We start from the raw sequence: 25583 nt of genomic DNA, 5'->3' as shown, positions 1-25583 counted from the left end.
TTACATGTAAGCCACAAGTAGCATGGGAAATGCATCTTTTAGTAGATTTTTTTTGGTAAATATTTTCTTTACCTCGTTTCCAGCTTTCTTGAAGCCTTGTTTTTATTTACAAGCATCCTCCTTGAAGAAGATACATTGCCAATATAGAGAAATTCAGCTATTTATCTAGGTTTTTCCTTTACATTTTTTTTAATTCTTTTGTTCTGTCCTCTGCCCCAATGTACTGTAGAATACCTTTCAATATTTCCTGGCCAGACAGAGCAAGCCTGGAGCGGTAAGCTTGATAATTAAGCAGTCTGACTAAAACCACCTTTCTTGTATTTAGCATGGCATCACAATGTTTGTAAGCATTGGTTACACTGACAAGATTGCTTGCATATTTTGATATTAATTTGATTTTTTGGAATATATTAAGACTATTGCTTTTTACAAGCACTGGTCAAGAGACTAAAGGAAGAAAAAAGAATGTATTGGCAGTGCTTTCTTCTCTTAGTTTCTGCTTTGTTATTTCTGTTCTTTTCCTTACTATTGCTTTTTATGGAATTTTTTTTTACCTGTCATTTCCTATATACATTTTATTAGTAGCCTGTACTAGTAGAAGAGATCGGGAGCAATTACTGAACAAATTATGGCTTTAGGCTCTAACAACAGAGACTACAGATGTGAAAAGTAAACTGTTCATAAAAAAATCCTCTGAACTTAGATATGGTAGGAAATCCATATGGAAATTCTGTCTGGAAGTCTCAAATTTTTATGCTTATCACATGGTGATAGAACATGCTGATAGAAACAGACATGCTCATTACTGGGAAAAGAAAAATGATAATAAGTAAATATGCTTTGCAGTTCTACCTCATCTTGTTCACGTAACTACTGCATTTCATGCAAATGTGGAGGCCCTTCACATTTGCCTCACATACACACATGCCTCACAGTGTTTTATAATTATTTCAGAAATAAAACTTGTGAATTGAGTTTATATAAAATTACTTGTGGTAATTGAAGAGCAGCTTATGCATAATCACTTTGGAACTTTGATTATACTTTAGGAATTCTGTAGCTTTTGACCTTCTTACACTGAAATGCATGAAGATTAAAGCTGGATGAATTATTGAAAATTTTAAAAGTGGGTTTTCAAGAATTTTTGACTAATTTTTCTTTCAAGTAGTTTGCACATAATTTGATTTGGGATTCACCCAAAAGCACCACAGAAAGGTGTTGTTTGTGTGAGCAAAATCAGTAGTAATGTTAACCTGGATTCTATAAAAGAAGAACAGTGGGAATGGCCCAGTAGCACATAGTATGTTTTGTTAATTTGGAAATACTAAAGATCATGGGGATTGTACCCCACATTTTGTTGATCTGTTTCTAGAATATGGTGAAAAAGTGTTAAAATATCCAATTAAATATATGGTGATTCTTTGATAACTCAGAGATGCATGAATCTGTATTTGTAACCAAGTTTTGATACATTGAGATTTTACTTTGGTTATTTTGCTTATTCCTTTCGCTCCTATTGCGTATCTTCTTCCCTTGGGTAGATGCAATAATAAATTAGCTCACACTATATATCCCTAGAGTATTTTCTTAAAATCAAAGTTCTTAAAAACCTAGAATGGCATTTTTTCTGCATACATTCAATTAGATCTACTTTGTGTTTATCACCAGGATGTTTCATTTGGCAGGTTTGCCACCAAAGGACTTTGCATTCAATTTTTAAACATGTAATGATGGCCTTCCACGTAAACAGGTTAAAGGGAATCAATTTCTAGTTTAAGATGCTACCAGGTTTTATAAAGTAGCTTTTTACTCTCTCATTTACTCTCTTGCCTTGACTAACTTCAACTGATAAACACCAGTGAGATCTGCTCTTAGATCCTCTCTGTATAATTCAATCTGACATTAGTTAAATGTGCTGCTTCTTGCTCAATTGGTTATGTATTACTAAAGCACATTTACAAAAGCCTCCATATAGAAGCACTGCCCTCTTGAATTGTCAGTGTCATTGATGCTTATTGTCTTAAACACTAATGAGCATGTTCTTGTATGTTTATTTTTGTGCCATTGTAGACCGCATTTCTGTTTGGTTGGGGTTTTTAACTTTTCCTTATTTTGTTTATATCAGTAAATTTTACCCATAGAAAATGTTGTTTTCTTCTCTAACTCTCAATTCTACTTTCAGGTATCCCTAAGTAGTAACATTAATTTGCCTATTACTAAACCTGTTCCCTGTCCAGCTTGGTTCTACAGTAGCATGTAAACTGGAGTTTGTGAATGTACTTAAAACGGGAACCAAAGCTTAGAGTTGGTAGGAAACACAAATGCACAGTATGGGGAAAGAGGTTATTGAACTGCAGGGAAGGGACAGACAAGTTTTTTGGGTTTGTTTTGGGTTTTTTTTTAAACTGCTAAGCATTGCCAGTTCTAAAGGCTAAAATCATGAACTGTTTGGTTTTTTCAGAAATTGCCTTTTTTGTGGCTTTCTGAACTTTCAGGTTTTTCTCATGTTTTTCAGGTATTCTCAGCAGTTGAGGGCAAGAGCTTTTAATTCAGCTGTGGCCATGTAACTGCAGCATTCTGAGCTGGAGCTTTAAAATATCTCAGGATTTGCAATCTTACTGTCATTCATTAAGACTCAGTTGTATGTGTTTGTGTCATTTAATATGATCTGTAGAAATAACTTAAATGTGATTTTTGACATCAGTGTCACAATGGTGCTGGGATTGTAGCAATAGGAATTGTTTGACCAAATATTTCAAGATGTGACTCAAACTGGAAATAATTGACAGGAAGTCAGTGTTTAGGCTACAGTGGATGGTTTGTAATAACCCCACTTTGTAGTTCTTAAGGCATCTTGTTATGTTTTGAGGAATTAACCAGAAAAATTAACTTCCAGACATGTTAGTTAATAGTCTTTGGTTTTTTCATCTACATTTGGCATCCATGTGAAGTTGCCCTGACTGTCCAGATATGTTTTATTTTCATGCTAGAAACTTAGCGTCTTGTCAGTTTTCAGGTCTCTAATGTATGTTGCCATTTGAGAAGGTGAGCAGAGGTTGGGGTTTTTAAAAAAAAAGTCATTTCTTTTCACTTTCTCTGTTACAACAGTCAGCCTCACAAAGTGACTGAACTATGTGCTTTCACTAACCAAGTTGCTTGATGGGTCACTCACATCTTCCTTGCAGGAAGCTTCATGAAATTCTCTTGTCCTCTGTTGCACAGCTGTGTTTGCATTTTGCTAATATGTTACTGTAGAACTCAGACCATCAGTTTGAAAGTTACTTTTCTTCTCCCATCCCATGCCCTCTTCTGCCTTTTCATTGCCAACAGACATGTCAGCAGCAGTGACAGAGTAGGAAAACCCTACCGTGGTGTGAAGCCAGTATTCAGCATCGGAGATGAAGAAGAATATGATACTGGTACAGTAGAAGATTTTCCTCTTACCTCAATTAGCTTATTTAGACAAAATATTAAGTTGGGCTAAATCAAAAGAGTGTATCTTACATCTTTGTCTTGCAATATGACATTTGTCTAACTATTATTGTTGATCGTGTGTTATGGTAGTGCCTAGGACCAACCCTTTTCAAATATATAGTAGCAGATTAAATAAAAAATAATTTGTGGTAGGCACCAGCCAACAGGAGGAAATGGAAATAGATGGGTTTAGTGGATTTTTTGTCCTCACGTGTTATTTCTCTAGTAAAGTTCTTTTTCTACACTGATTTTGTACATGTAAACTGGCAATTGTGCCTCTTACAACAGTAAGGAAAATGTAAAGGACCTAGTTTGGCTGATGTATCTCAGTTTGAATGTCTAGTATTGTCACTTAGTGTAATGATCTGAACTTTTGAAATGTAGTTGGAGCTAGACTTTAAATGGCTAATGTGTGCACACCTCTCCAGTGTTTGAGACTTTGCTTTTCAGCACTGAATCTATTAATAATTGATTCATCTCTCGATATGCATGCAGATTGCTGTAGAATAAAAACATGCAGTTTTTATTTAAATTTTTTATCTAGCTGAAAAACTGCAGGCGAAACTGGAACACCACACATTTCATAAGGGTTTGTTTGGAGTTTTTTTTTGAGAGCAGTTCTAACATTAGAATGGTACAAACCTACTCTGCCCTGGTTTTGCTCTGGTAGTTTTAGTCCACTCCCAGTCATCATCTCACAAATAACTCTTCTGTGGCCAAAAGGCATATTTGGCTTCCGTGGGAGAAACAAGTAACTAGTCTGAGAATCTTTGACATGCAAAAGAAGCAGTTTGTGGGGATTAATGAGAGTCATAGGTTTAAATAACATCGATGACGAACAGTTGATCATCATCTGCAATAGAAATTGTGAAGGACCAAAGTGAAATTATCAGGCAGAAGCCTTCATGATAACAAGATATTTCTCCAAATGCCATGTAATTAAGTTTGCACAGTTCTTTGAGCATCCATAATAGTGTTTGGCAAAGTCTGTGTCGTTTCAGAAAACCAGCTCCTCAAAGACAGATTGTCTAGAACATGTTTTCAGTAATGGTTGTTTGCTAAGTTCTATTCATATTTCCTTTTAAAAGCACTATTACACTTGGTAATTAGTGCAATTTAAATGAGCAAAGCCAACACATATGAAGGGAAATATATATTATCTTGATACAGAAGAAGGCAAAAAGTGAACCTGTTTCTGTATAATTGTTTTTGTGAAGTTTTAGTGTTTGGGGTTTTCAGCTGTAATAATTGCAGCCTGCTCTAGGTGGATCTGCTTGAGCAGGGGGGGTTGAACCAGATAACATCCAGAGATCCCTTCTATCGTGAGTCATTCTGTGATTCTCTGACATGAGGGTGGATTATAGTTCCATTTCCTTCAATGTCATAATGTATTTTTTCAGTGAAAACCTTTTCCAAAGTGTGTTTCAAATTCTGAATTGCACTGAAGTAAACAGTTTAACAAAGTGTAGGAAACTGGCTTTGAAAAAGGCTCTATAAAGAGCTGTCTTGGGTTATTTCTGGGAGTAATTTGTATGGAGTTAATATAGTTCATTGTTTTAGATAACTAGATTGCTTAAATTCTACTGTAGCACTAAAATTACTATGTAAACATAATCACCATATTTAGACATAAAAGCAGTATTTTGCAGCTAAGTGATAACATTTGCAGGAGTTTTGGGTGTTTCACAGAGGTCTGTGCTGAAAATTGTGGGCTTGAATATGTTCTTAAATGTCCTTAAAAGAGGATGTGAAGCCAAAGACAACAATTTTTGCTAATGAGCCGAGGTTATTCAAGGCAGTACGGACAAACTGAGTCTTTTGCTAATCTGAATGACTGGGCAATAAAATGGCCCATGAAATTCAGTATGAGTTTAATGCAAGAAAGCCACGAAAAGAACCCCAACCACTTCTAGTTTCAGATCCGAAGTGGTAGAGTGATTTTGCTGTGTCCAGGAGCAGTAGGTTTATAGTAAGTAAGTACTCAGTGCTCAGAAAAGCAAATCAAATGCTCAGAAATCTATGGTTCACCCACGCATTAAATACTGTGTGTCTTCTGCCCTTGATGTTAGAAACCATGTTTAAACAGGAGAAGGTTCAGAGACGAGTAAAAAAGAGTGAGGAAAGATGTGAAAGGACTTTCACAACAGGCACAGCTGTGTATTAGAAGTTTTGTTATGTGAAAGACATTTTAAGGGAGGAAAAGGGATCCATAAAATAATGCCTGGCCTTGAAAGAGATCAACAGGTATTAATTTCTTATTGTAAAAGAAACTAGAAGCCACAAGAGGAGACTCTCCTGGACTGTAGTTGACTTGGTTTTGGTACTCCTTGCCAAAAGATATTGGTGGTTTAAATGCAAAAGGTTTATATGGCTTCAAGGAAAGTCTGGACAAGTCCATGTGAAAGAAATCCATGAAACTTTACTGAATGGACAAATTGAACCAGCCTAAGATATCCCCTGAGCTAAAAATACTTGTTGCTGAGAGAAATATCAGATATGCCTTCCTTTTTCTTTCCTCCCTCTCAGTAATTCTGTGTTCAGTAATTCTTGCTTTGGACCAGTGTAGCTACAGTGGGTTTAAGCGAATTGAAAAGTTGGCTGATAGTGTGTGAAAATACATTCTCTTTTTTCTTTTAACATTTTTACCCACTCCCTTCTAAACAGATGAAATTGATAACTCCTCAATGTCAGACGATGATCGAAAAGAGGTCGTCAACATCCAGACATGGATAAATAAACCTGATGTGAAGTATAACTTTCCATGTAATGAAGTAAAAGAAAATGGGCATATGTTTCCCAGGTACTGAAATTAATCCTAGGTTTAATGAAAATGTCCATCTTGATATACATTTTTTTAAAAATATTGGTCACTGCAGTTATCCTTTATATTAAACTAGGAAATGAAAGTAGAATGTAGAACAAAATGTTACTGTATTTGCATTCTTGGTATTTGCAGTGTTATAGAATGGTAATTATGTATAAAACCTGGTGTGAAGTTTTGCTTTGAAGAACAAGATAGTAAGAAAAATACTGTCAGTGTGCATAGGCTTATTTGCAGGACAAGGTAGACCCAAGTGTCCATGACTCCATTTTTTCTTATTTACCTGTGTATGTTGTACTTCACACCCATCTTGCCCCTAAGATTCAGTGGCCTTGCTAATGTTGCAAGAGCAGAACATGATGCTTGCTTTGACTTCCCCAAAGAGTGCACATCCTGTTGAACCTGGACAATAGAAACCTGTGATGGGATTTCTCTTGCATCATGGTCTGTTCTTGTCTTTTATTATTGTTTTTCCATTAGATCAGTCATTTATGGTGTATGATTGTATGTAATCAGTCATAGTATGATTTTTCAAACTGAGCTGAAACTCAGCCAGTGTGTTCCCACTGCTAGCTGAACGTGCATTCCTTCCATGAAGAAGGCAGAAGTTGGTCCTGCACTGAGAGGGCAGATCAGCGGGTCAGTGGTAGTGCTGGCACAGGGACTGACAGTCATGGAGTGCCAGCACATCCTTCTAACTTAATTTGATGCTCCATGTGTAGAGTTGCCCTTTTGTAGGTGGAAGGATGGGGTTGGGGTGTGATTGAAGGGGGAGAGAGAGGCTGGAGGCACTGTGCATGGCCTGACAGGTTGCTGGTGGCTGTCATCTCATGCCATGCTTGTTTTCAGAAATGGTCATGCTACAGTACTCAAGGAAAATCTGAAGTATTTTGTAGAGCTTTCTTAATTAGATATTATGAAAATATTAAAACTGTTTCTTAGATTTGGTAACTGTATTGTCTAGCTCTCTCCATGTAGCTTATTCATAGAATTTAACTTTCTAAATAGCTGATATTTAGTTCATTAACAAAACTTAATTTGTCTTTTTCTTTTCCCTCAAGTCATCTCCTAGTAACAGCAACTCATATGTACTGTTTGAGGGAGATTCCATCACGAAAGGGACTGGCTTACATACAGTCTCGACAGGCACTCAACTCTGTAGTCAAAATCACATCCAAGAAGAAACACCCAGAACTGATCACCTTTAAATACGGAAATAGCAATACTTCAGGCATAGAAATTCTGGCAGTTGAAAGGTAAGCCATCTCAGCAGAGGTGTATGTGGTAATGATATCCAGGATGCTGTACACTGGAAATCAGAGCTATGCTGTAACTCCCAGAATTGAGTTCAAAAGTAATAGTTTTTGTTTAGGAATACATCATTCAGATGTGAACTAGAAAAAAAGATCTGCCAGCAAAACGAGGAGCGTTTACAAGACCCAGAAGAGAGGAACTGCAGTATAGTTATTGGGGATGGGATGTGTGCAAGTGTGTTCTTTTTGTAATATGTCTTAAATGAAAATGAAGTAGACAGCTATCTGCAGCTAATACATGGATTTGTAAAGAGTGGGATGTAAGAAAGTGGTAATTCTTCTGTGGTATCTTTTTTTTTTTTTAACATCTGAATCTGTCTGTGTGTTGTATGAGGAGTCCCGAAGCCTGAACTCAAAACTCTGATTCCCTGAAACCTGATTCCTGGAAGTTACATGTTGCCATGCTCAGTATTTGTATGCTTAAGAGGGAGGGAAGGGATCAGATGGAGGAGTGTATGGGGCTTTTTTCCTCTGAGGTAGCCTCCTGTTTCTTGGCACTGTTTTAAGAAGGTTGCTGATACCAGCTGGATGTTTTCTCATCCTCTTCCTTGGAGAGAACTGTGTAGAGTGGATGCTGTGTTTTTACAAGAGAGGGGAGATGAGTTTCCTGCCTAACTAGGGACATTGTTCTATGCCTGTTGGCTCCTTAGGTTTGTAGTAGGTCAACAAAGATAAATTAAAATAATGCAGAGAACTTTGCTGCTTGTTGAATTACTTCATCACCAACTTGTGGACTGGAGCAGGTTGATCTAGAGCTATCTATAGGAATTTTAAAAAACCGCCAAAACCCGTGAAACGAAAACCAAGCAAGGACTGCTATGCTTCAGTCAGACATGCTATCTGTAGAGATTTTGAACTGCCTGACCTATCCCATTGTCATTTTTTCTTTCCAACATGGTCTGTGAAGTACTCCTCAACAGTTCGAAATTCACAAACAGGAAGTGTTTCATAATATAATCAGGAATTAAATGCTATTTTTTTAGTATTTTTTTCATTTTAATATATTCCCCTCTTCCCTTCCTCCTAGACAGAGGAAGAATTAAAAGAATTATGGAATTTATGCTCAAAAATTTTATAGTGAATTAATGCTGGTTTTTTCTAATTTTTTTAAGGTATTTGATTCCAAATGCAGGTGATGCTACCAAAGCCATAAAACAACAGATCATGAAAGTATTGGATGCCTTGGAGAATTAATAACTAAAGACTTTGTAGAGACCTGTTTATAAAGAAGAAGCAACCAAGATACTGTATGTGGACACAAGCTGACTGTTTCCCAACTGAATACTAACTTAAGAGAATTTTTCTGTTTGCTGATGGGAATGCCTGAGTAGCAGGCTTAAGATAGGGTAAATTACTATCCATTTCTGAACAGGATTTTTGTTCTGGTTTTGTTTTTGGGGTTTTTTCTTGGTTTTGGTTTTTTTTTTAAATTTTTTTTTTGTTTTGGAGAAGTATTTATTATAAAGGTCAGTTTGTTTCATTTTAATGCAGCTGTAATGGGAGTCATCTGCATCTTTGCAAGAGCAAATGCAGCTGGGTTCACATTAAGTGTATTAAAGGAATTAAGGCCTGAGAGATACAGAGTAGCAGTTGAAAATGCAATGGTTTCTGAATTACTATCCCTTGCAAATAAAATGTCTCCATTGCCTACAGTCTAGAAATTTGATTTTGCCTTCTGGGTAGTATCAAAGGCTAATTAAAAATATAGGTTTGTAAATCTTAAAAATACTGTTTTCTCATTAAAAACTGTTAAGTCCAGTTTGGGCTGCATATAAATGGAAAAAATACAAGCAATTTGTAAGATGAAGGGTTTTTTTAAAGTCTTACCAGCAGCTACTAGGTTAAATAACTGGAATTGCTGGTAAGGGTTATTTTTAAATACTGAAATTACCTAGTTTTTATTACTGGGTTGTGATTTTTTTTTAAATTATGCAAAATTTTACATTTCATAGGTTGAGGCTGTTTCCCTTGTAAAGATGAGTGTATGCATTGAAATGAATGTTTCATGACAGAATATGACAGTTGAAAACAAGTTGCCTTGCTCCTCAGAAACAAAATATCTAAGAAATTTAGATGTTTAAAACCCATCAGTTCAGCACAGAAGTGAGTACCTGCTGACCAAAGGTGTCTTCAGCAAGAAGATGAATGCACACAAAACCAGGGAAGAAATTCCAGTGCTGTATACCTGTGATAAATGTATTCTTAACCAGTTGCCTTCGTTGAGTCAAGCATTTGTTTATATTATTTTGAGTAACAACTTCTAAATTAGTAAATATTTGAGAGATGGCAGCTCTATGATTGGTCATCATAAGCTTTCCATTTGTTCAAGAATGGTTCTCTTGTTCAAAGCTCAGTACAGGAATGTTCTTATGGGCAAGGCAGAGCATCTTTGTAGACTGATGGGAAATCATCAAAAACTGCAAAAAAAAGATAGTGGGGATTAGCTTTGCTGCATGGAATCTTCTGAGTATTTCAATCAAAGCCTATGATTTGGTACTTCATCAGAAGGTAAAAAAAGTTAAACTGACCTTTATAAAAAACGTTTATTCTAAGTTATTTTACTAGGAATCAAGCTAGGGCACTTTAATTCTGAAACTAATTACTTTTTTTGCTTCTTAGTATCTGAGTAAACACCAATAGAACTTGAACTGTTGAAGATATTTGCATGAAATTGCACCTGGGCCAATGCTCATGTATTTATAGTTTTGCCCAGCAGCTGTTGTATTACATTTTCCTCTTCCTAATCCTTTCTGAAAATATCCTCAAGAGTCTCTGACTCTGTGCCTACTTCAGCAACTGAGATTTTTTCATGTAAAGATGTTTGTGCTACTGTTTATAAACTACAGTTGTAAATAAACCAGTACAATTTGAACATAACTTGTTCTGTCAGAAGGCATTTAGTTGCATACTGTATAAATTCTCTGAAGCAATTAAAAGTTTTTCCTAAAGGTGTTTTGTAAATGGAAGTGAATTTGATCTTTGGAGTGGAAGAAGCTAATTATGGATCATAGGGAGCTACTGCCAGTGACTTCTTGATGTAAGTATTTCAGAATTTAAGTTAATTTCATTAAGTGCTTTTGGGTGAACCATAGTAAGCATTCACAGAAAGGTCAAAATGAATTAACAAATAATCAAGTTACAGAAAAGGTTTCTGCATAAATTCCAGACTTCTCAGCATCATATTTTTATTACGAAAATGTGGAGAGAATGATACAACACGTTTCTCTAGTCAGGAGGGGAAAAAGTGAAAATGACACTCAGTTGCTAAACGGGTGTATTTGAGTATTAAATGTGAAACGTGGCTAATGTGTATGCTTCACTGTGAGGACAGCAAATACAGCAGACCTTTGAGATCTACAGCAAGTAAAGCAACAGGAAGTCAGTTTATAAATCCCTTCTGTGTAGAGACACATAATCTAAGCCATTTAGAAGCTAATTATTTGTAAATTTTAAGGCAATGTACAAGTTACCAACAGACCTCTTATTTTACCGAGCTCAGCCCAAACTATGAATAATTTCAGTGGTGCTGGTGCATCTCTACCCACAGTTTAAGGGCTACTGTTGCCTTAGAGTGTGCATACCTGTAGTTAGTATTTTTGTTACAAAACTTGTATTGCTAAGCAGAAATTACAATTACAGTACTGGAGTGACATTTTTTAAAAAGAAAAATCAAAGTAGTTGGTGTGGAACTTACTGTCCCTTTCAGCTTCAAGGTTTGTTTTTGGTTTTTTTTAATTATTTGCTAGAGATGTGTAGGCTCTTGTTTTACTCTGCATGCACCACTGTATATTGTTGCATATAAGGTGACAGTTGTTACGACACAGCAGTGATAGAAATGAGGTCTGGAGTAGGAAAGAAAGTCTTGGAGTAAACTTCTCTGCCAAATGAAAGCTCTTACCTTTGTTTCATAGCAAGAGTTGGTGCTTCTGTGCTCACTGATGACTCTTCACTTGTCTCACAAATTATTTTAGATTTGCATTGGTATGAGAATTTGTAAAGAACTCTACGTGTATTACCCACCAAAAATACTGTTGGCTGCAGAGTTGCAATTTTTTTAATTGCCTTTTCCTGTTAGCTCTTTCACATGGGTCTCACCTGTGGTAGTATCCTTTCCTTCCAAAAACATGTCAAATAAGCTTTTTTGATGTAGGCATAATACTGAAGGTGTGAAAAGTTTCTCTTTGGGGAAGGAAAAGAGTGGTACTATGTAGCTTTTTCTACTGGGTATACTTAGTGCTTGCAGATACTTTTGTTTTGAAACTTGAAAAATAGATTTCATCTCTCTGACCCATGGGAAAGTGGATTTTTGGCCTGTGCTTTGCACCTTGAAGGGATGATACTTCACTTTTTATTCTTTTTCTTATTTGGGAAGAAATTGGGAGACAGCAGTTCTTTGCACCTGGAGCCATGCAAAGTGTGATGTCTGGGGGAAAAAAAAAAAAAAGTTGTATATGCTCTTTCTGCCATCATGGGCGTGTGTAAAAAAGAGGGAGGCCTGCTAAGGGTTGCTGCACTGCCCATTCTACCATCATTTGGCTTGGTCAGATAGGGTTTACTGCTCCAAGGGGCAGGTTGAACATTGTCTGTTTGAAGGAAGGTTTGTAATTGCTGCAAGCAGTAGTAGCTGTGCATTTTACGGTGGTTATGCACTTCTGTCCTTTATCTCTCTGCATGTTTCCTGAAAGGGAAAGTGTGTAAGAGATTGATCACCCTGGGTAACCCATTCTATCTTTGCTTGTCCTGCCGTCATGTGCTTTCAGCTTACAGATATAATCTTGTGTGAGAAACACTGCCTCTACACAACATCAATCTGCAGTTCTACAAACGTGCTTCTAAAATGCCCAAGGCTGGAAAATATGTACATGAGACAGCAATGTTTTGTGCTGAGTAAAGAGGAGCACTTGGTGTTTAAAGCCAAGGAAGAGCAGCATGGTACTTAGCATGTTGATTTCACAGAATTGTCAGTGTTGGACAGGACCTCTGGAGCTCATCTAGTCCAAGGCCTCTGCCAAGGCAGGGTCACCTAGAGCATGTGACCCAGGAACTTGTCCAGGTGCGTTTGGAGTGTCTGCAGAAAGGGAGACTCCACTGGGCAACCTGTTCCAGTGCTCTGCCACCCTCAATGTAAAGATATTCCTTCTCATGTTGAGGTGAAACTTCTTGTGTTTTAGTTTATGGCCATTGCTCCTCGTCCTGTCACTGGGCACCACTGAAGAGAGTCGGGCACCACCCTCTTGACAAATGCCTTTGAGATATTTGTATGTGTTATTGAGATCCCCCTCAGTCTTCCCTTCTCTGGATTAAACAGGCCCAGCTCCCACAGTCTCTCCTCATAAGAAATGCTCAGATTATCTTTGTGCCCTCCACTGGACCCTCTCCAGTAGATCCTTGTCTTTCTTGTACTGAGGAGCCCAGAACGGGACACTGCTCCACATTGGAGCACTGTGGAGATGTTTGTACCTTGGGAGATGCTGTTCTTGTAAAGAAAGACGTGCATGCCCCAGGTGAATGAGTTGCCTGTAAACTGGTACAGTTTACAGTCCCTGGGGATGAGCCCTTAGCAGACATAAGGCAGCCAGGGGTTGTTGCGCAGGGCAGGGCAAAGAGGCTCTCGGCACAGCCGGAGCTCGGGGGCTCCGCTGTTGCTGCCGGCGCTGAACGGGCCCGGGGGAGCGCTGCCCTCTCGCTGCCACCCTCGCAGGCCAGGCGGGGCAGGGGCGCCTCATCCGTGCGCGGTGCCCTCGGCAGGCGGGTCACGGCCCCAGCCCGGCTGGCGAAAGGCCGTGCGAGGCTGCTCCTAAACAAACCCCGGGCCCGGGGCAGGCGCTGCGAGTCCCGGCAGCCCCTGCGGGCCGCGCCCCGCCCGCGCGGTGCCGGGAATGCGGGCGGCCGGCGGAGCTATGGCGTGTGAGTGGGATCCTGCCCCGTCCCTCTCTCTCCTCCCGCGATCCCGGCCTCCCGCCCGGCCGGGAAAGGCTCCACAGGGGCTCGTCCCCGGCACCCCGCGCCTCCCCGGCCTCCCCGGCTCCGGCGTGACCGGGAAAGGCCTGGGTGCTGGGCGCTGGCAGAGCCTGTGGAGGGTGTGCAGCAGTGCAGGGAAGAGCTGCCCTGGCGCTCCGCTGGGCACAGACCGGGTTGCAGCGCTCGCCCTGCAGGGGTCAGCTCGTCAAGAATTGCGAACAAACCGGGCGTGCTTCGCTTGCCGTGTTTAGAAACAAAACCAAGCGTGTTTTGTAATGTAGTGGTAGAAATGTGAACCGTTGTTTTACTCTGATAGGCTTTTACCTGGTTGTGGCCTACATTGCTTTCGGCTTATCCTGAGAATTGCTTTTAAAGAAGTTTTTGAGGCAGCTGGTCAAGGCTGGGAGCAGAGGTCTCTCTCTACAGCACTGCTGCACATTTCTCTGCATTTCTATTACTTCCGCCTCTGAATGTTTGTAAACGAAGCTGTCGCACAAATACGTCAGTTCTGTTGTGGGTGAGCTTCAGTTTTGCACCTTAACAAACTGCAAACCTGAGACATGGGGAAAATAAGATCAATTAATTAATTACGTTTCCTAGTGTTTTAAACATTACAGGATTTTTTCCTAGTAGATGGTGCACTTTTTTCTTTTTTTCTTTTACGCTGAAATGTAAATTTTTAAGTGCCCAACTTCTCTGAACTGAGAGACATTCCACAAATACTGGGAAGTTTCTGACAGATCCCTAGTATGGTTCTCTGGGTCTGGAAACTATAGTTACATCTGTTCAGAGTGCCAGATAAGCTTTGTTTGCTCTTTAGACCCAATAGTAAAAGTCTCTTACATGAAGAGTGGCAAGGGGAGCAGTTAATCATTTTTGTAACCTCTAGAAATTAGCTGCTTAGTTAATGAAGTGAGAATTAAGTAGGAAAAAAGATGTATCTCGACTGCTCCTGACCCAGTCTCATCTTCACTTGAATCAGCTCTCCCAGTTTCCCTGACCACAGGGACTGTGTTGCTTCCAGATTTTTCTTTTTCCTATTGTGATCTTTGACTGTATGATCAGGGAGTTTCCCAGACAGGAGAGGTACTATGAAACTGGGATATTTTTCTTTGTAAAGCCAGAGAGGGTGGGTTGGTTGGTTGGTTGGTTTCTTTGTTTTAAAGGAAACAGTTCTACTTGATCAGGGTGTGTTTTCCTACAACCTGGGGTACTTGGAGATTCATGGAAGGTAGTCCCAAGGGGTGTGCAAAAAACTTGGGTACTCAGAGAGCCTGCAAATGAAATATCCTGCTTAGTGGGTGTGGAAACTGTTGGTAACACTTGCAACTTTGCCAGAAACCAGATTGCTAAGAAATGATCAGAAAGATGTTAACCTGTCTTGGCTTTTATAGCCATTTCCCAGACTAGGTGTGAATTGAGGGATAAAAGCAAACAATTCCTTTATTTGGTGCTCTTGGGATTTTCCAGTCCTTTAGTGTGCTAGTGGCATATTAGGACTTGCAGCGCTCATCAGGTGACGTGTGCAGCAATAAGATGGGCTCCCAGTGTGCAGCAGCCTGGGCAGGAGGGGCTGGAGGGACCTGTGCTCTCCCTTTCTGTAACATGGCCCCTTCCCCTGGAGCATGGACTGGCTGTTGCTGGCACAGGAGCTCTGAGATCTTTGCAGGGTGGTGGCTGTTAACAATCCTGGGTTTTGATGCTCTCCCTGTGTTAAGAGACTGTTTCCAGAGTCATAAATAGGCTGCAGAATGAGTTGGTAGTGGTTTGTATATATGTTTATATATTAACTCATTTGTTTTCTTCAATGCTTGATACTGAATTTAAATTTGGAAGAGTTTCCTGGGGGAATTCTGATGAATTAATTCTTTTCTGCCATCAGCCTTCCGCCTTGCTCTTATCCAGCTTCATGTATCTGCTGCTAAATCAGATAATCTCCAGCGAGCCTGTGGACTGGTGAGAGAAGCATCAGCTAAAGGAGCAAAACTTGTGGCTCTACCTGTGAGTAAAGATCATGGCCTACTTAGCACTTACGCCTCAAACCCTTCAAAACCTTTTTCTAGTGTTATCAATGCATTATATATTCCTCTTTCTCCCTGTATGAAGCTTCAAAATAAAAATGAAAAAATCCCAGGGGTTGTATCTAGCAGCACACTAAAAGGTGGGAGAATGAAAAGGGAAAAAAACAACAGGTTGACCTTTTTTGTAGTATAAGATTCTGGTAAATTTTTTGCTGGTTTAAGTCCTAGGCAGTTCCATCATTGATATATTCTGAATTCATGTAAATGATTGTAGTTTGAATTTTTGCTGAAGAAGTGTAGAAAAAGGTGACTTTCAGCTAAAGAATGTTGACGTGGAGGTGAAAGAAGACAAGTACACAGTAACTCTCTTTGCTGTAAGGAACAATACATGAGAAACAAAACAGACATATTTCCAGCAGGTCATTTGGGCTGAATTATGATTAAGACATATTTCTCTTGTGACTTCTATGTGTGGAAACTTAAATAGCCACTTTAAATTATCAATCACTTCTGACTTATTTTTTTAGCGTCAGCCATGATTACTTTGCTGAATTTTCACACAATGGGTGTGCTGGCAACAGGGTGTCCTTCCCAGTGCAGCTTTGAGCTTTTCTCCTCTCTTCATGGGAGTACTTGTGTTACTCCTGTGCCCTGCAGCGTCTGACACTGGAGTGCAAAGTTCATCTCTGGATGAACTTTGAGTCTCAGTTTTACACACAGAATGTTTTCTCTCCTGCTGTCATGGGGGAAGCATTGAGCAACCTTCCCAGCTCCTCTGACATGGTTCTTGTGTTGCAAATGTGACCATTCAGTGTTCTGCCTGAGCCTCCTATGTAGAGATTACCTGTTATTTACTGGTTTCGTCATGTGCACAAACACTGAATTTTCCAGACTTATTTAGTTGAGATACTTGCTTTGCCAACAATAATTTATGCTTTTAGAATACAAGTTGTCAAACACGGATGAGGTATTTCATAGAGTTTTGGGAGATACATTTTGTATTGGCATTAGGACATGGGCATGAAATATTCTCTTCCTTCTGTTTTGTTTCTTTGGGGGATCGTTGTTTGTTTTAATAACTTTATATGAAGAAAAGTAACTCACACTGAATATATGAAGATGGAGGCGTCTGGCTTTGCTTTCACTTCTTTGAGGTTCAGCCCAGATTTCAAGAGCTTGGGAAGCTCATTTTGACAGCCTGCAGAGACTTCCCTTCTGCTTCTTCCATCTACAGATTGTGCTGTGAGTTAGCTGGTACCTGCTGGCCTAGTGCCTGTATAAGGGGAAAAAAAGCCCCTTCCAGCTTGGGTTCATTCATTCCAGTTCAGTAGAACCTACCTCCGTTGTTAAAAGTTTGCTTGAGCAGATGAAGCAGAAATGTTTATTGTGCTAATCACAGCTTGATTTTTTTTTTCCTCCTTTTTTCTTTGCGGGGGTGGGGGTGTGTTTGTCACTTCTGATGAGCAAAGGGGACGGTGGAGGCAGATGTCTGGGCTAGGAGTCCCTTTCTCACAGAAGAGAAGTTGCTGCCATCAGTTGCTGCTGATAGCCTATCTGTGGCCTCCAGCTGCACTCCTTCAGGGGACAAAAAAGCGTTGGGTGGGGTGTCTCACGTCCTCACAGAGCTGGCAAGTGTAATGCAGAGTGAAGGTTCCTGATGTCTTGGGCATCTCAAATACCACTGGGCCACTTAGTTTAAGCATTCTGTTAATCTGTGTAAAGATTACATGGCTGGTTCTGAGGGATAGCAAATCTTTAACTAGGGCCGAAGATGGAGGACACTGTTCAGTTGTGAGGAAATAGTGTTTAAAGGAGTGTTTTAGAAAAACACAAAGTAATTTTAAGAAATGCATGCTTTTGCAAATGCTGTTTTAAAAATTAAGAAATCATGGGCTGTGGATGAGCATGAGCATTTCACAAATTTGAGAGGATCTATTGAGCTTGTAACTTGTCAAATGAGCTGGGTGGAACTTGGCTTCTCATTCTAATGTGAGCATCCCTTGTGCTATTGCTAAGCCCAGAGCAGTGAATGTGCTAGCCTTATAGCTTGCATGATAGTCCTAGCTCATGTTCTGTTTGACATGCACTCCACAAACACACCTCTTGTATTTTCAACGATTGTTCAAGTCTCTCTGGCCTTCCTGACATTTTCTGATTTGCTTACGGAGCTCCTATAAACTAAACTCCTGTAACTAAAGGTTGTTTGAGAACATTGTTAGAGAGGAGTTTGAAAATTTAGGTACATCTCGTTGTAGTGGTGTTACTGAATTTTAGCTTTTTTTTTCCCCATCTAATTCTAGGAATGCTTCAATTCTCCATATGGAACCCAATATTTTAAGGAGTATGCAGAGAAGATCCCTGGGGAATCAACACAAAAGCTGTCAGAAGTTGCAAAGGAGTGCGGCATATATCTCATTGGAGGTAGTTTACTCTTAGTGACCATCTCACTGGAGGAAAAATGGGCAATGTTTATTACTGCCATTGGATCAAAATTACATAAATAATACAGTGGGGGAAATCTCTGTTCTCACCTTTACAAAGGATCCATTCCAGAAGAGGATGGTGGAAAGCTCTATAATACATGTACTGTCTTTGGGCCTGATGGTGCTCTGTTGGCAAAGCATAGGAAGGTAAGATGGCAGAATATTGTTTTGAAAAGTTTTCTCAGCAGTGTTGCATGAATTATTTCATCTATGCTTAAAGGTGATATAAATTAGTAGAATCTTGCATTAATAATAAGTTGTGCACCATCACCCATGAAATTTCATGTAACTTTTATTTGGGGCATGTAAACACCACTTCAAAAGGTGGTCATAAATTTGTTCTGGATAAGGATGACAAAATACTAGAAGGTATAATTGGGTTTCCTCATTGTCTTGGGGTGACTTTATGATGTGTATCCCATATCTCTGCCCTATGCCTAGAAATTAATTCTTGTGCCTTTCTATGCCTTTAAACTGAGCCTGAGAGGAGGAAGGAAAAACTGAGCAAAACTTTTTCAAAGCAGTTTGCAGCTTGTTCAAGGTCACACAGAGATAGTGACTTTTTTTTCCCAGCTGCGGCGGGGAAGGGAGGAGGCGCTGGGCTTGTGGCTTCCCTGTCAGCTTCTGGCCAATTTCAGCTTCTTTTTCTCCAAAGGGAGACTGAGAATTGAAGTTTTTTTTCCTTCCCTGGAATTTTGGATTTTTTCCCTTTTTCTGTGGACTGCTTCAATATCAGAACACATCGGGAGGACTTTCCACCAAGCACAGAGGGCCTGGCCCTGGGCCAAGCCCCAGCTCCAAGGAGACCAAAGGGAGGACTCTTAACACTTTCCCAGGTTTTTTCTCCACAGTGAAAGATTTTATCATTTAGCATTATTTTCCTTTTCCCGTGTGTTTGTTAAAATAAATAGTCTTACCTCCTTCACTTTCCTTTGAGGAAAATTTATTCTTTCCTGAACCTGGTGGGGGAGGGGTGGTGACCTGCCTTCTCTCAGAGGATATATTTCTAAATTTGGCCAAACTGGCACACTCATATGCTGGGAAAACCATGATGAAAACTAAAACCTGATCCAACTCAGTTATCTCTGTACTTTGGCCTCAGTCTAAAACACAGTGCCACTTGAACGGGATCGGGATTTTCCCTCAGCTTTCCAATGGATTTAGTCCTTCTGTTATAATAAATACTGTTCTTTACACACTCTGTGCTAAGTCCAAGTTCCACAGTTAAGCTGTTGCTGCTGTTTGTGGTAGATGTTTGCTTACTGTCATCTTCCACCTCAGCATTGCTTTGTACCTTCTGGAAAACTCCTCCCGTTTGTAACTCCAGAGTCAGTTCCTGTTCATGGGACTGTGCACACAGGGATCACTCCATGAGTGAACAAAGCTTATTTCTCTCAAGGATAAGCCAGAAAGAGAATGCAGGGTTACTTGGAACAAATGAGGTGGTGCAAAATACCTTGGTGGTGCAGGTATCCATTTATTCTGTTTGCTGATTCTACATTAGCTTCACTTACTAGTTCACCTTGTGCAGCTCTGTGTTGCCTTTCACCTGTCACAGCACACCAGTCTGCAAGCCCAGGAGTTGTTTGTAGAATGAGTGCAGGCTTGTACTAAGTATGAACAAATAATAAAATAAAACCAGCTCTGTTGTTAGGAAGCTCCAGTCAGGAACACCACCTTCAAGGTGGGATAAAGACTCTGGCAAGGGAGGGATAAAGACTGCTCCAGGCTCTCAGAGGAACCTACATAGCTGAAGTAATGGGAGCTTTATGACTTGGTGAAGGTATTTTCTTGGGAAGTTTTGCAGGAATGGGACTCAAATGTTAGAGACCAATAATTAGATCAAGACATCTAGCTGTTTTGCAGGTATTTGCAACTATAGACATGTATTTCTGTAAAGAAGAAAATGCTTTAAATCGTCTTTGAGGGATCTAACAATCTTAAGCAGTAATGTTTATGTTGGATCCTGACGAAAGAGTAGTCTAGATAACAGTAGAAAACACATGCCTAAAGAGGCTTAAATACCAAGCAGAGCAATTGTTATTAATTGTTATTAATCACAGTATTATTGCAGGTTCATTTGTTTGACATTAACGTTCCTGGGAAGATACAGTTCAAAGAGTCTGAAACACTGAGTCCAGGGAATAGTTTCTCCATGTTTGACACACGTGAGTACAAGACAAGCCCTCTCTTTAAGGAGCTCTACTATAGTAACACTACAGTTACTCTGGAGTTCTCTTCCCCCTCCTCCTTCCCAGCAGTGGATTTTTAGACTATCAGATTGGGCTTTTGATAACCATGGCAAATATAATTTAAGTTTGCCTCAAGTGTTTGGGTCACTTCTGAAACTTTTAAAAAGGCAATGTGGTTGCAAAAGGACAGAGGAGTAGAAAGGGTTGAAACATACATCACTCCACTTGCCTTTATTAAATAATGGTCCTATTGATTTGTTAGAGAGAAGTGACTGTATTTTTTTGTAGCAGTTACAGTTTGAAAATGGTTCTTACAAAACATGGTTTAGAAAAGAATGTATGTAACAGCTACACTGCTACATGGCTTCATGTGAAGATAATACAATAATGGAAACAATTAACTAAATCAGAAATCCCATTCTAGCCTTCTTGAATCAACTACATCAGATAAAAAAAGCAAAATACCTACTCTTCCCTGCCCCATATTGCTCAAAAACTGACAGTGTGTTTACTGAGCTCTCCAAAGAGTCTTATCTGCCACAGTCACTTTCTCCTTGCAATGTGCATGCTCTAAGAAAGTACATGACTGTATTTTTACTCCATGAAAAGCAAGGAATGCTTTCTTTTCTTGTAAAGGAAATAATTGAAAAAATTGCAGCTAAATGAGAGAGGAATATGTTACACAAAGACCTGATACAACATGATTTCGTGAAAATGGCTGTTCTTAAAGGGTAGATAAGACTACTTCTCACAGTCTTTCTCTTATCATTGAACATGAATTCTCCCTCACCAAGAGCCAGTGCTTGTTGGACACACATTTAAATATAGCTCCTGCTGTTGCTGTGAGCCCTGTAAAATAACAGTTGGCAGGATGGCTACAGGGAGTCTTGTGACTGCTTTTGTGTTCTTGTGCTAGTGATACGACTTCTGTCTCTTGTGTTTTGAGAACAGCATACTGCAAAGTGGGCCTGGGCATCTGCTACGATATGAGATTTGCTGAGATGGCTCAAATCTATGGCCAGAAAGGTGAGGCTGGGTCACCTAATTGAGCAAGGTCAGCCCTAAGGCCAGGCATAGGCAGGGCTGTTTCTGGGTGGTACGTGCTGGGTGATCCCTGTGATCGGGCATTCTTATCCCCAGCCAGTAACACAAAATGCATCCTGTGGCCAAGACTCTTACTCACATGAGTGACTCCTCTCATGGAGTAAAGTAACCATCACTTCCTGATCCACATTTGGTGGTGGAGTGATGGAGTTGGGAATATCCCCACAGCAGCTCTTGGCTGATGTAACTGTGTTATGCAGGGACAGGCTCTGTCTGGTTCCATTTTGGGCAGAGGCTGGGAAGTATTGAAAGAAACCTCACCTTGGGTTTCAATGTGAAGGGCCACTCTAGAGTAAACCATCTCCCCTTAATGATGCTTGGGTTCTAATTGTCTCTTAACAAAGGTTGCCAGCTGCTGATATATCCAGGGGCTTTTAACATGACAACAGGACCAGCTCATTGGGAACTCTTACAAAGGGGACGGTAAGATCACAGTAACAGCTTATCCTCCTGTTCTAGAGGAGTTCTGGTGCATGGAACTGAACTTCCTTGTGTTCCAAATGACACCTGGGCATCAGAAGTGGTGCTGCAGGGCCACTCTGCCATTGGAGCTGTACCATCCCTCAAGCCTTGCATGGGACACCAAAATGATTTTACTGTCAAGGAGAAAAGCAGGAAATTCTCGAGAAGCCTTTACTCCTGCCAGCCCCTGTTATGCCCTTTCAAGGACTTTTTCCCATGGCTCTATAAGCACCCTTCACACCCATTTTCTAGAGAGAAGAGCCAGTAACTGTTTGGGCAGTGTATTATTACAGGTAGAACTAGACTGAGATTCCTGAATGCAGTATTATTTATTCATTTGGTCAGCTTCAGTCAATTTTGCTACATACTGAATGAACCTGTGAATTACATGATACTCTATGCACTAACTCTGCAGCCAGGTGCTAGAGACTTGTCTTTCCAGGCTCTTCTTTCTCTGACCTTTGTATCATTCACAGTTTTGGCTAGTCATTTAGAGGATATATAGCTTGTCCTTCAGAGTGGATTCTTTCTCTTCTGCTTAATTAAATGGTATTATGAAAAACAATTCTCACTTTTTCCCTCCCTTCCTTCATCTTTCTGTGAACACAGAGCTGTTGATAATCAACTCTATGTAGCTGCTGTATCTCCTGCTAGAGATGAAAAAGCATCGTATGTTGCCTGGGGACACAGCACTGTAGTAAATCCATGGTGAGTTCAGTAAAATAAAAAACAGCACCCTTTTTTTTGGTTAAAAAAATATTTTACTTGACAGTCAACTTCAATCCTACATTTCCATCTACTCTTAAAAGTGCAAATTCTTGGTAAAAAGTACATGAAACTTGAGCCTACATTGTCAAAATCATCATTTAAAACAGTCAAACTGAAAAACAAGAAAGTTGGGAGTATGTATTCATTTTGGTAGTAAAGATGCTACTTAGTACTAGGATTTAGCATTAGTTGAACTGCTGACCTTGTCAACCTGTTCGTGAAGTTCAGTCAATTATATGTACATGGTAGTTCTCTGTGTAGAACCAAACCATCTTAAACAGCTCACACAGAAGTATCTCATTTCCTCAAAGAACAGCCCTGCTTTGACATGAGAAAGAACAAGAAGAATGTCTTCAGCTAGAGAAGAGAGATTCTGACTTGAGCAGAAGTCAGGCAGGTGCACAGGAAGTAGAAGTGACCAAATCTTCAGGCAGTTGTTTTTCTTCCAGGTAAATCTACTGACAATTCTCTTCCAGATGACTGCAGAGTAAGAAAAACTTTGTCCATGCCTTGAGCTTTTAACTTTGTATGATGAAAGCAGTGACAAAACACTTTGTGGGAGACATGATAAATCATGTTCAGTAGTTCATGCAGACTTAAAAGTACACTGCTATTAAAAGCCAGTAGGATCTTCAAAGGAGAAAGTGTTCATCTTTGCCAATGTGGTTGTTCCTTTCCCCTTGAGGTGTGTCGCATGCTCACAGGCACTGGTTCTCAGAGTGGCTTTTACCATGGTTCTTGATCTTTGAAGAACACTTATGTTAAGTATGTACATGTTACATATAAAATGTGCCATATATAAAGCCTGGAAGCCATTTCCATCATGCCAGACTTACGGATTATGATGTTATTTTTAGGACAGACCTGTCTTTACAGCTGTAGGCAGCAAGGGTAGGAACTCCTTTTTGTACAAACAGCAGCAAGTGGACTGATGCCTTGAGACCAGTGTGTTAATCCTGTGAACAAATGTGCTTAATTTTTCAGGGGTGAAGTCATAGCGAAAGCTGGGGCTGAGGAAACAGTTGTATACACAGATATAGGTAAGGGAAAAGTTGTTTTGGTTTTTTCCCCACTTTTTTTTCTTGAGTACAGGTCATGACACTAAGGAGAGACAGTTTTTTTAAGTCTGTGGCCTTACACATGCAACTACAGATGATGCAGTGTTCCTCTGCCCTGTCCACCTTTGCTAGGTTAAAGCAAGGACAAGCAGCACTTGGCTGTGCTGTTCTATACACAATACTCTATAGCTGTACCCTTCCAGTTCGCTACCTTAGCAACAAGGTGCCACCTTAGGATACAGCAAAGCTGAGGCTTCCTTTAGCCCTGGCTGCTCACTTGTAGTGCCCTCCAAGCCCAATCTCCATCAAAGCTGCTATTTTCCCTGTCTTACCTCAGAGCAAGTCAGGAGCTTTCTTTTTTGCCTGCTGTTCTCTTAACTCTTTTCTTCTCCCCTGCAGATCTAAAGAAACTTGCAGAAATACGTCAACAAATTCCTATTTTAAGCCAGAAGCGTTGTGATCTCTATGGTGTAGAGATGAAGAAGTGAAGCTGAGTGAAGAGGGAGGGTTCAGCTGTCACAATGGCTGTTGCCTTCATCTTTGGAAGGATTTCCTTAGTAGTTGCTCCACAATTTACTGCCAGTGTGCCGGTTAAGAAACTACCATGTAACAAAAAAACTTGGTGCAATTCTAAAATTATTCAAACACAACTTTTATATCTCCTCTCATACTTAAGTATTTCATAGTATTTTACAGCTAGCATAAAGGTGGAGATGAAATCAGTTGAACACAGCAGTGATTGATTTTTATGCATCATAATGTTTTAGTTACCTTTTGAGGGCTTTTTTGTGGAACACAGGAATGGAAATCTTGTTCTCTGAAACTCCCTCTCAAGTCAGCTTTGGTATTATGAATTTTTCAGTAATTATCAGAAAATCATGAAGCACGACTCTTCTCACTCTGTCCTTTTTAGATGTACATGTCTTAACTAGGGTCCTTGAATGCCCTAATTCTAACTTGGAAAGCTTAAAATTTAACACACTGAGCAAAACAGGCCCAATTCCGCTCTGCACTACTCGGGACACCGCAAGAAGCTGCCAGACAGAGCTGCTACTATAGAAGAATCTGTAACAGTGTTTGGTTATGAGTCTTGCCTGGATATAAGCATTAAATTCTCCTTATGGCAAATCCTGCTCATTGCTGAAGTGACATGGGTTACTGTGTTGGTACAATAATTCACATGTTGCCACACCTTTGCTCTCCATACTGCTTCCTTAATAGAATTTTTGAGTGGGTTTTAATTCTGCTGCCTGAAAAGCCTGAGGGGCTTGTTGCACTGCTAAGTCCTTCTGCCCACAGTCTCCCAGAAGACTGCTCAATGTTTGAATGTGTTTTTGCTACCACGTGCAGCTCCTATCCACTGCAGAGAATACATTCCTTACTGTGCTGCTTTTGCTGGAGACTAACAAACTGATTGTGAACAATGGCTTTAAAATACTGAAAACCAGCCAAGCATGTTGCACTTTTGGTTTTGGTTTTTTTTTCTTAGAAGGGCAACATCTTTTAATGTAAAAGGAATTTACAAGTTACGCTTTTTATTCCTGGGGATGGAAAAAAAAAAAAAGGAACTCACCAGCCTTCACTGATAAGCTTTTAGTTTTCCAGCAGCATTGAACAGCAGTAAGGCTAAAAGAGATTTCAAAATACAGAAGTGGGAGGGAGAGAAGGTTTTGTCTTGCTCTAGCTAACCACATTTCCCCCCAAACCATCTTACCTTTTATTGGTGTTCAGCAATCCTCCTCTTCCCATAGTTTTTTTGTTTGGTGGGTTTTTTTGGTTGGTTTTTCTTTTCAACATTATTTTGGCTTCTCTGCAATGAGCTTAGTGTGTATTTTATAAACAAAAATAAATGCTCAGCCAAGCCCTGATGCATGCTTCCCCTCAAAAGCTAGGTCCCACCATTCCACTCGGTGGCATTATCTATAG

General features: G+C 39.9%; 2 protein-coding genes across 4 annotated transcripts in view; both read left to right on the top strand.

The window, feature by feature from the left end:
- The window catches only part of TBC1D23 (TBC1 domain family member 23), a 32552-nt gene extending 21992 nt beyond the window's left edge, over window positions 1-10560 (top strand). For 2 of the 3 annotated variants that reach the window (XM_039558252.1, XM_010395904.4), the window contains exons 15-18: window positions 3331-3419; window positions 6139-6274; window positions 7357-7551; window positions 8721-10560. In XM_039558252.1, coding sequence (XP_039414186.1) covers window positions 3331-3419; window positions 6139-6274; window positions 7357-7551; window positions 8721-8802 — 502 coding nt within the window. In that variant the 3' untranslated portion in view covers window positions 8803-10560. Of the gene's footprint in view, window positions 1-229; window positions 275-3330; window positions 3420-6138; window positions 6275-7356; window positions 7552-8720 lie in introns of all 3 variants that reach the window. The other variant, XM_010395902.4, reaches the window with a different exon arrangement.
- Window positions 10561-13427: 2867 nt separating this feature from the next.
- Window positions 13428-25301, top strand: NIT2 (nitrilase family member 2). The gene is made up of 10 exons (XM_010395905.4): window positions 13428-13515; window positions 15452-15570; window positions 17891-18011; window positions 18132-18220; window positions 20148-20241; window positions 21217-21291; window positions 21714-21792; window positions 22441-22539; window positions 23584-23639; window positions 24057-25301. Exons 1-10 carry the CDS (start codon window positions 13488-13490, stop codon window positions 24143-24145), a joined length of 849 nt encoding a protein of 282 aa, XP_010394207.1. The 5' UTR covers window positions 13428-13487; the 3' UTR covers window positions 24146-25301.
- Window positions 25302-25583: the final 282 nt, after the last annotated feature.

The sequence above is a fragment of the Corvus cornix genome, chromosome 1 (assembly GCF_000738735.6).
Source record: "Corvus cornix cornix isolate S_Up_H32 chromosome 1, ASM73873v5, whole genome shotgun sequence".
Classification (NCBI taxonomy): domain Eukaryota; kingdom Metazoa; phylum Chordata; class Aves; order Passeriformes; family Corvidae; genus Corvus; species Corvus cornix.
Note: the sequence above shows the minus strand (reverse complement) of the source record. Positions and strands in the feature narration are given on the sequence as shown.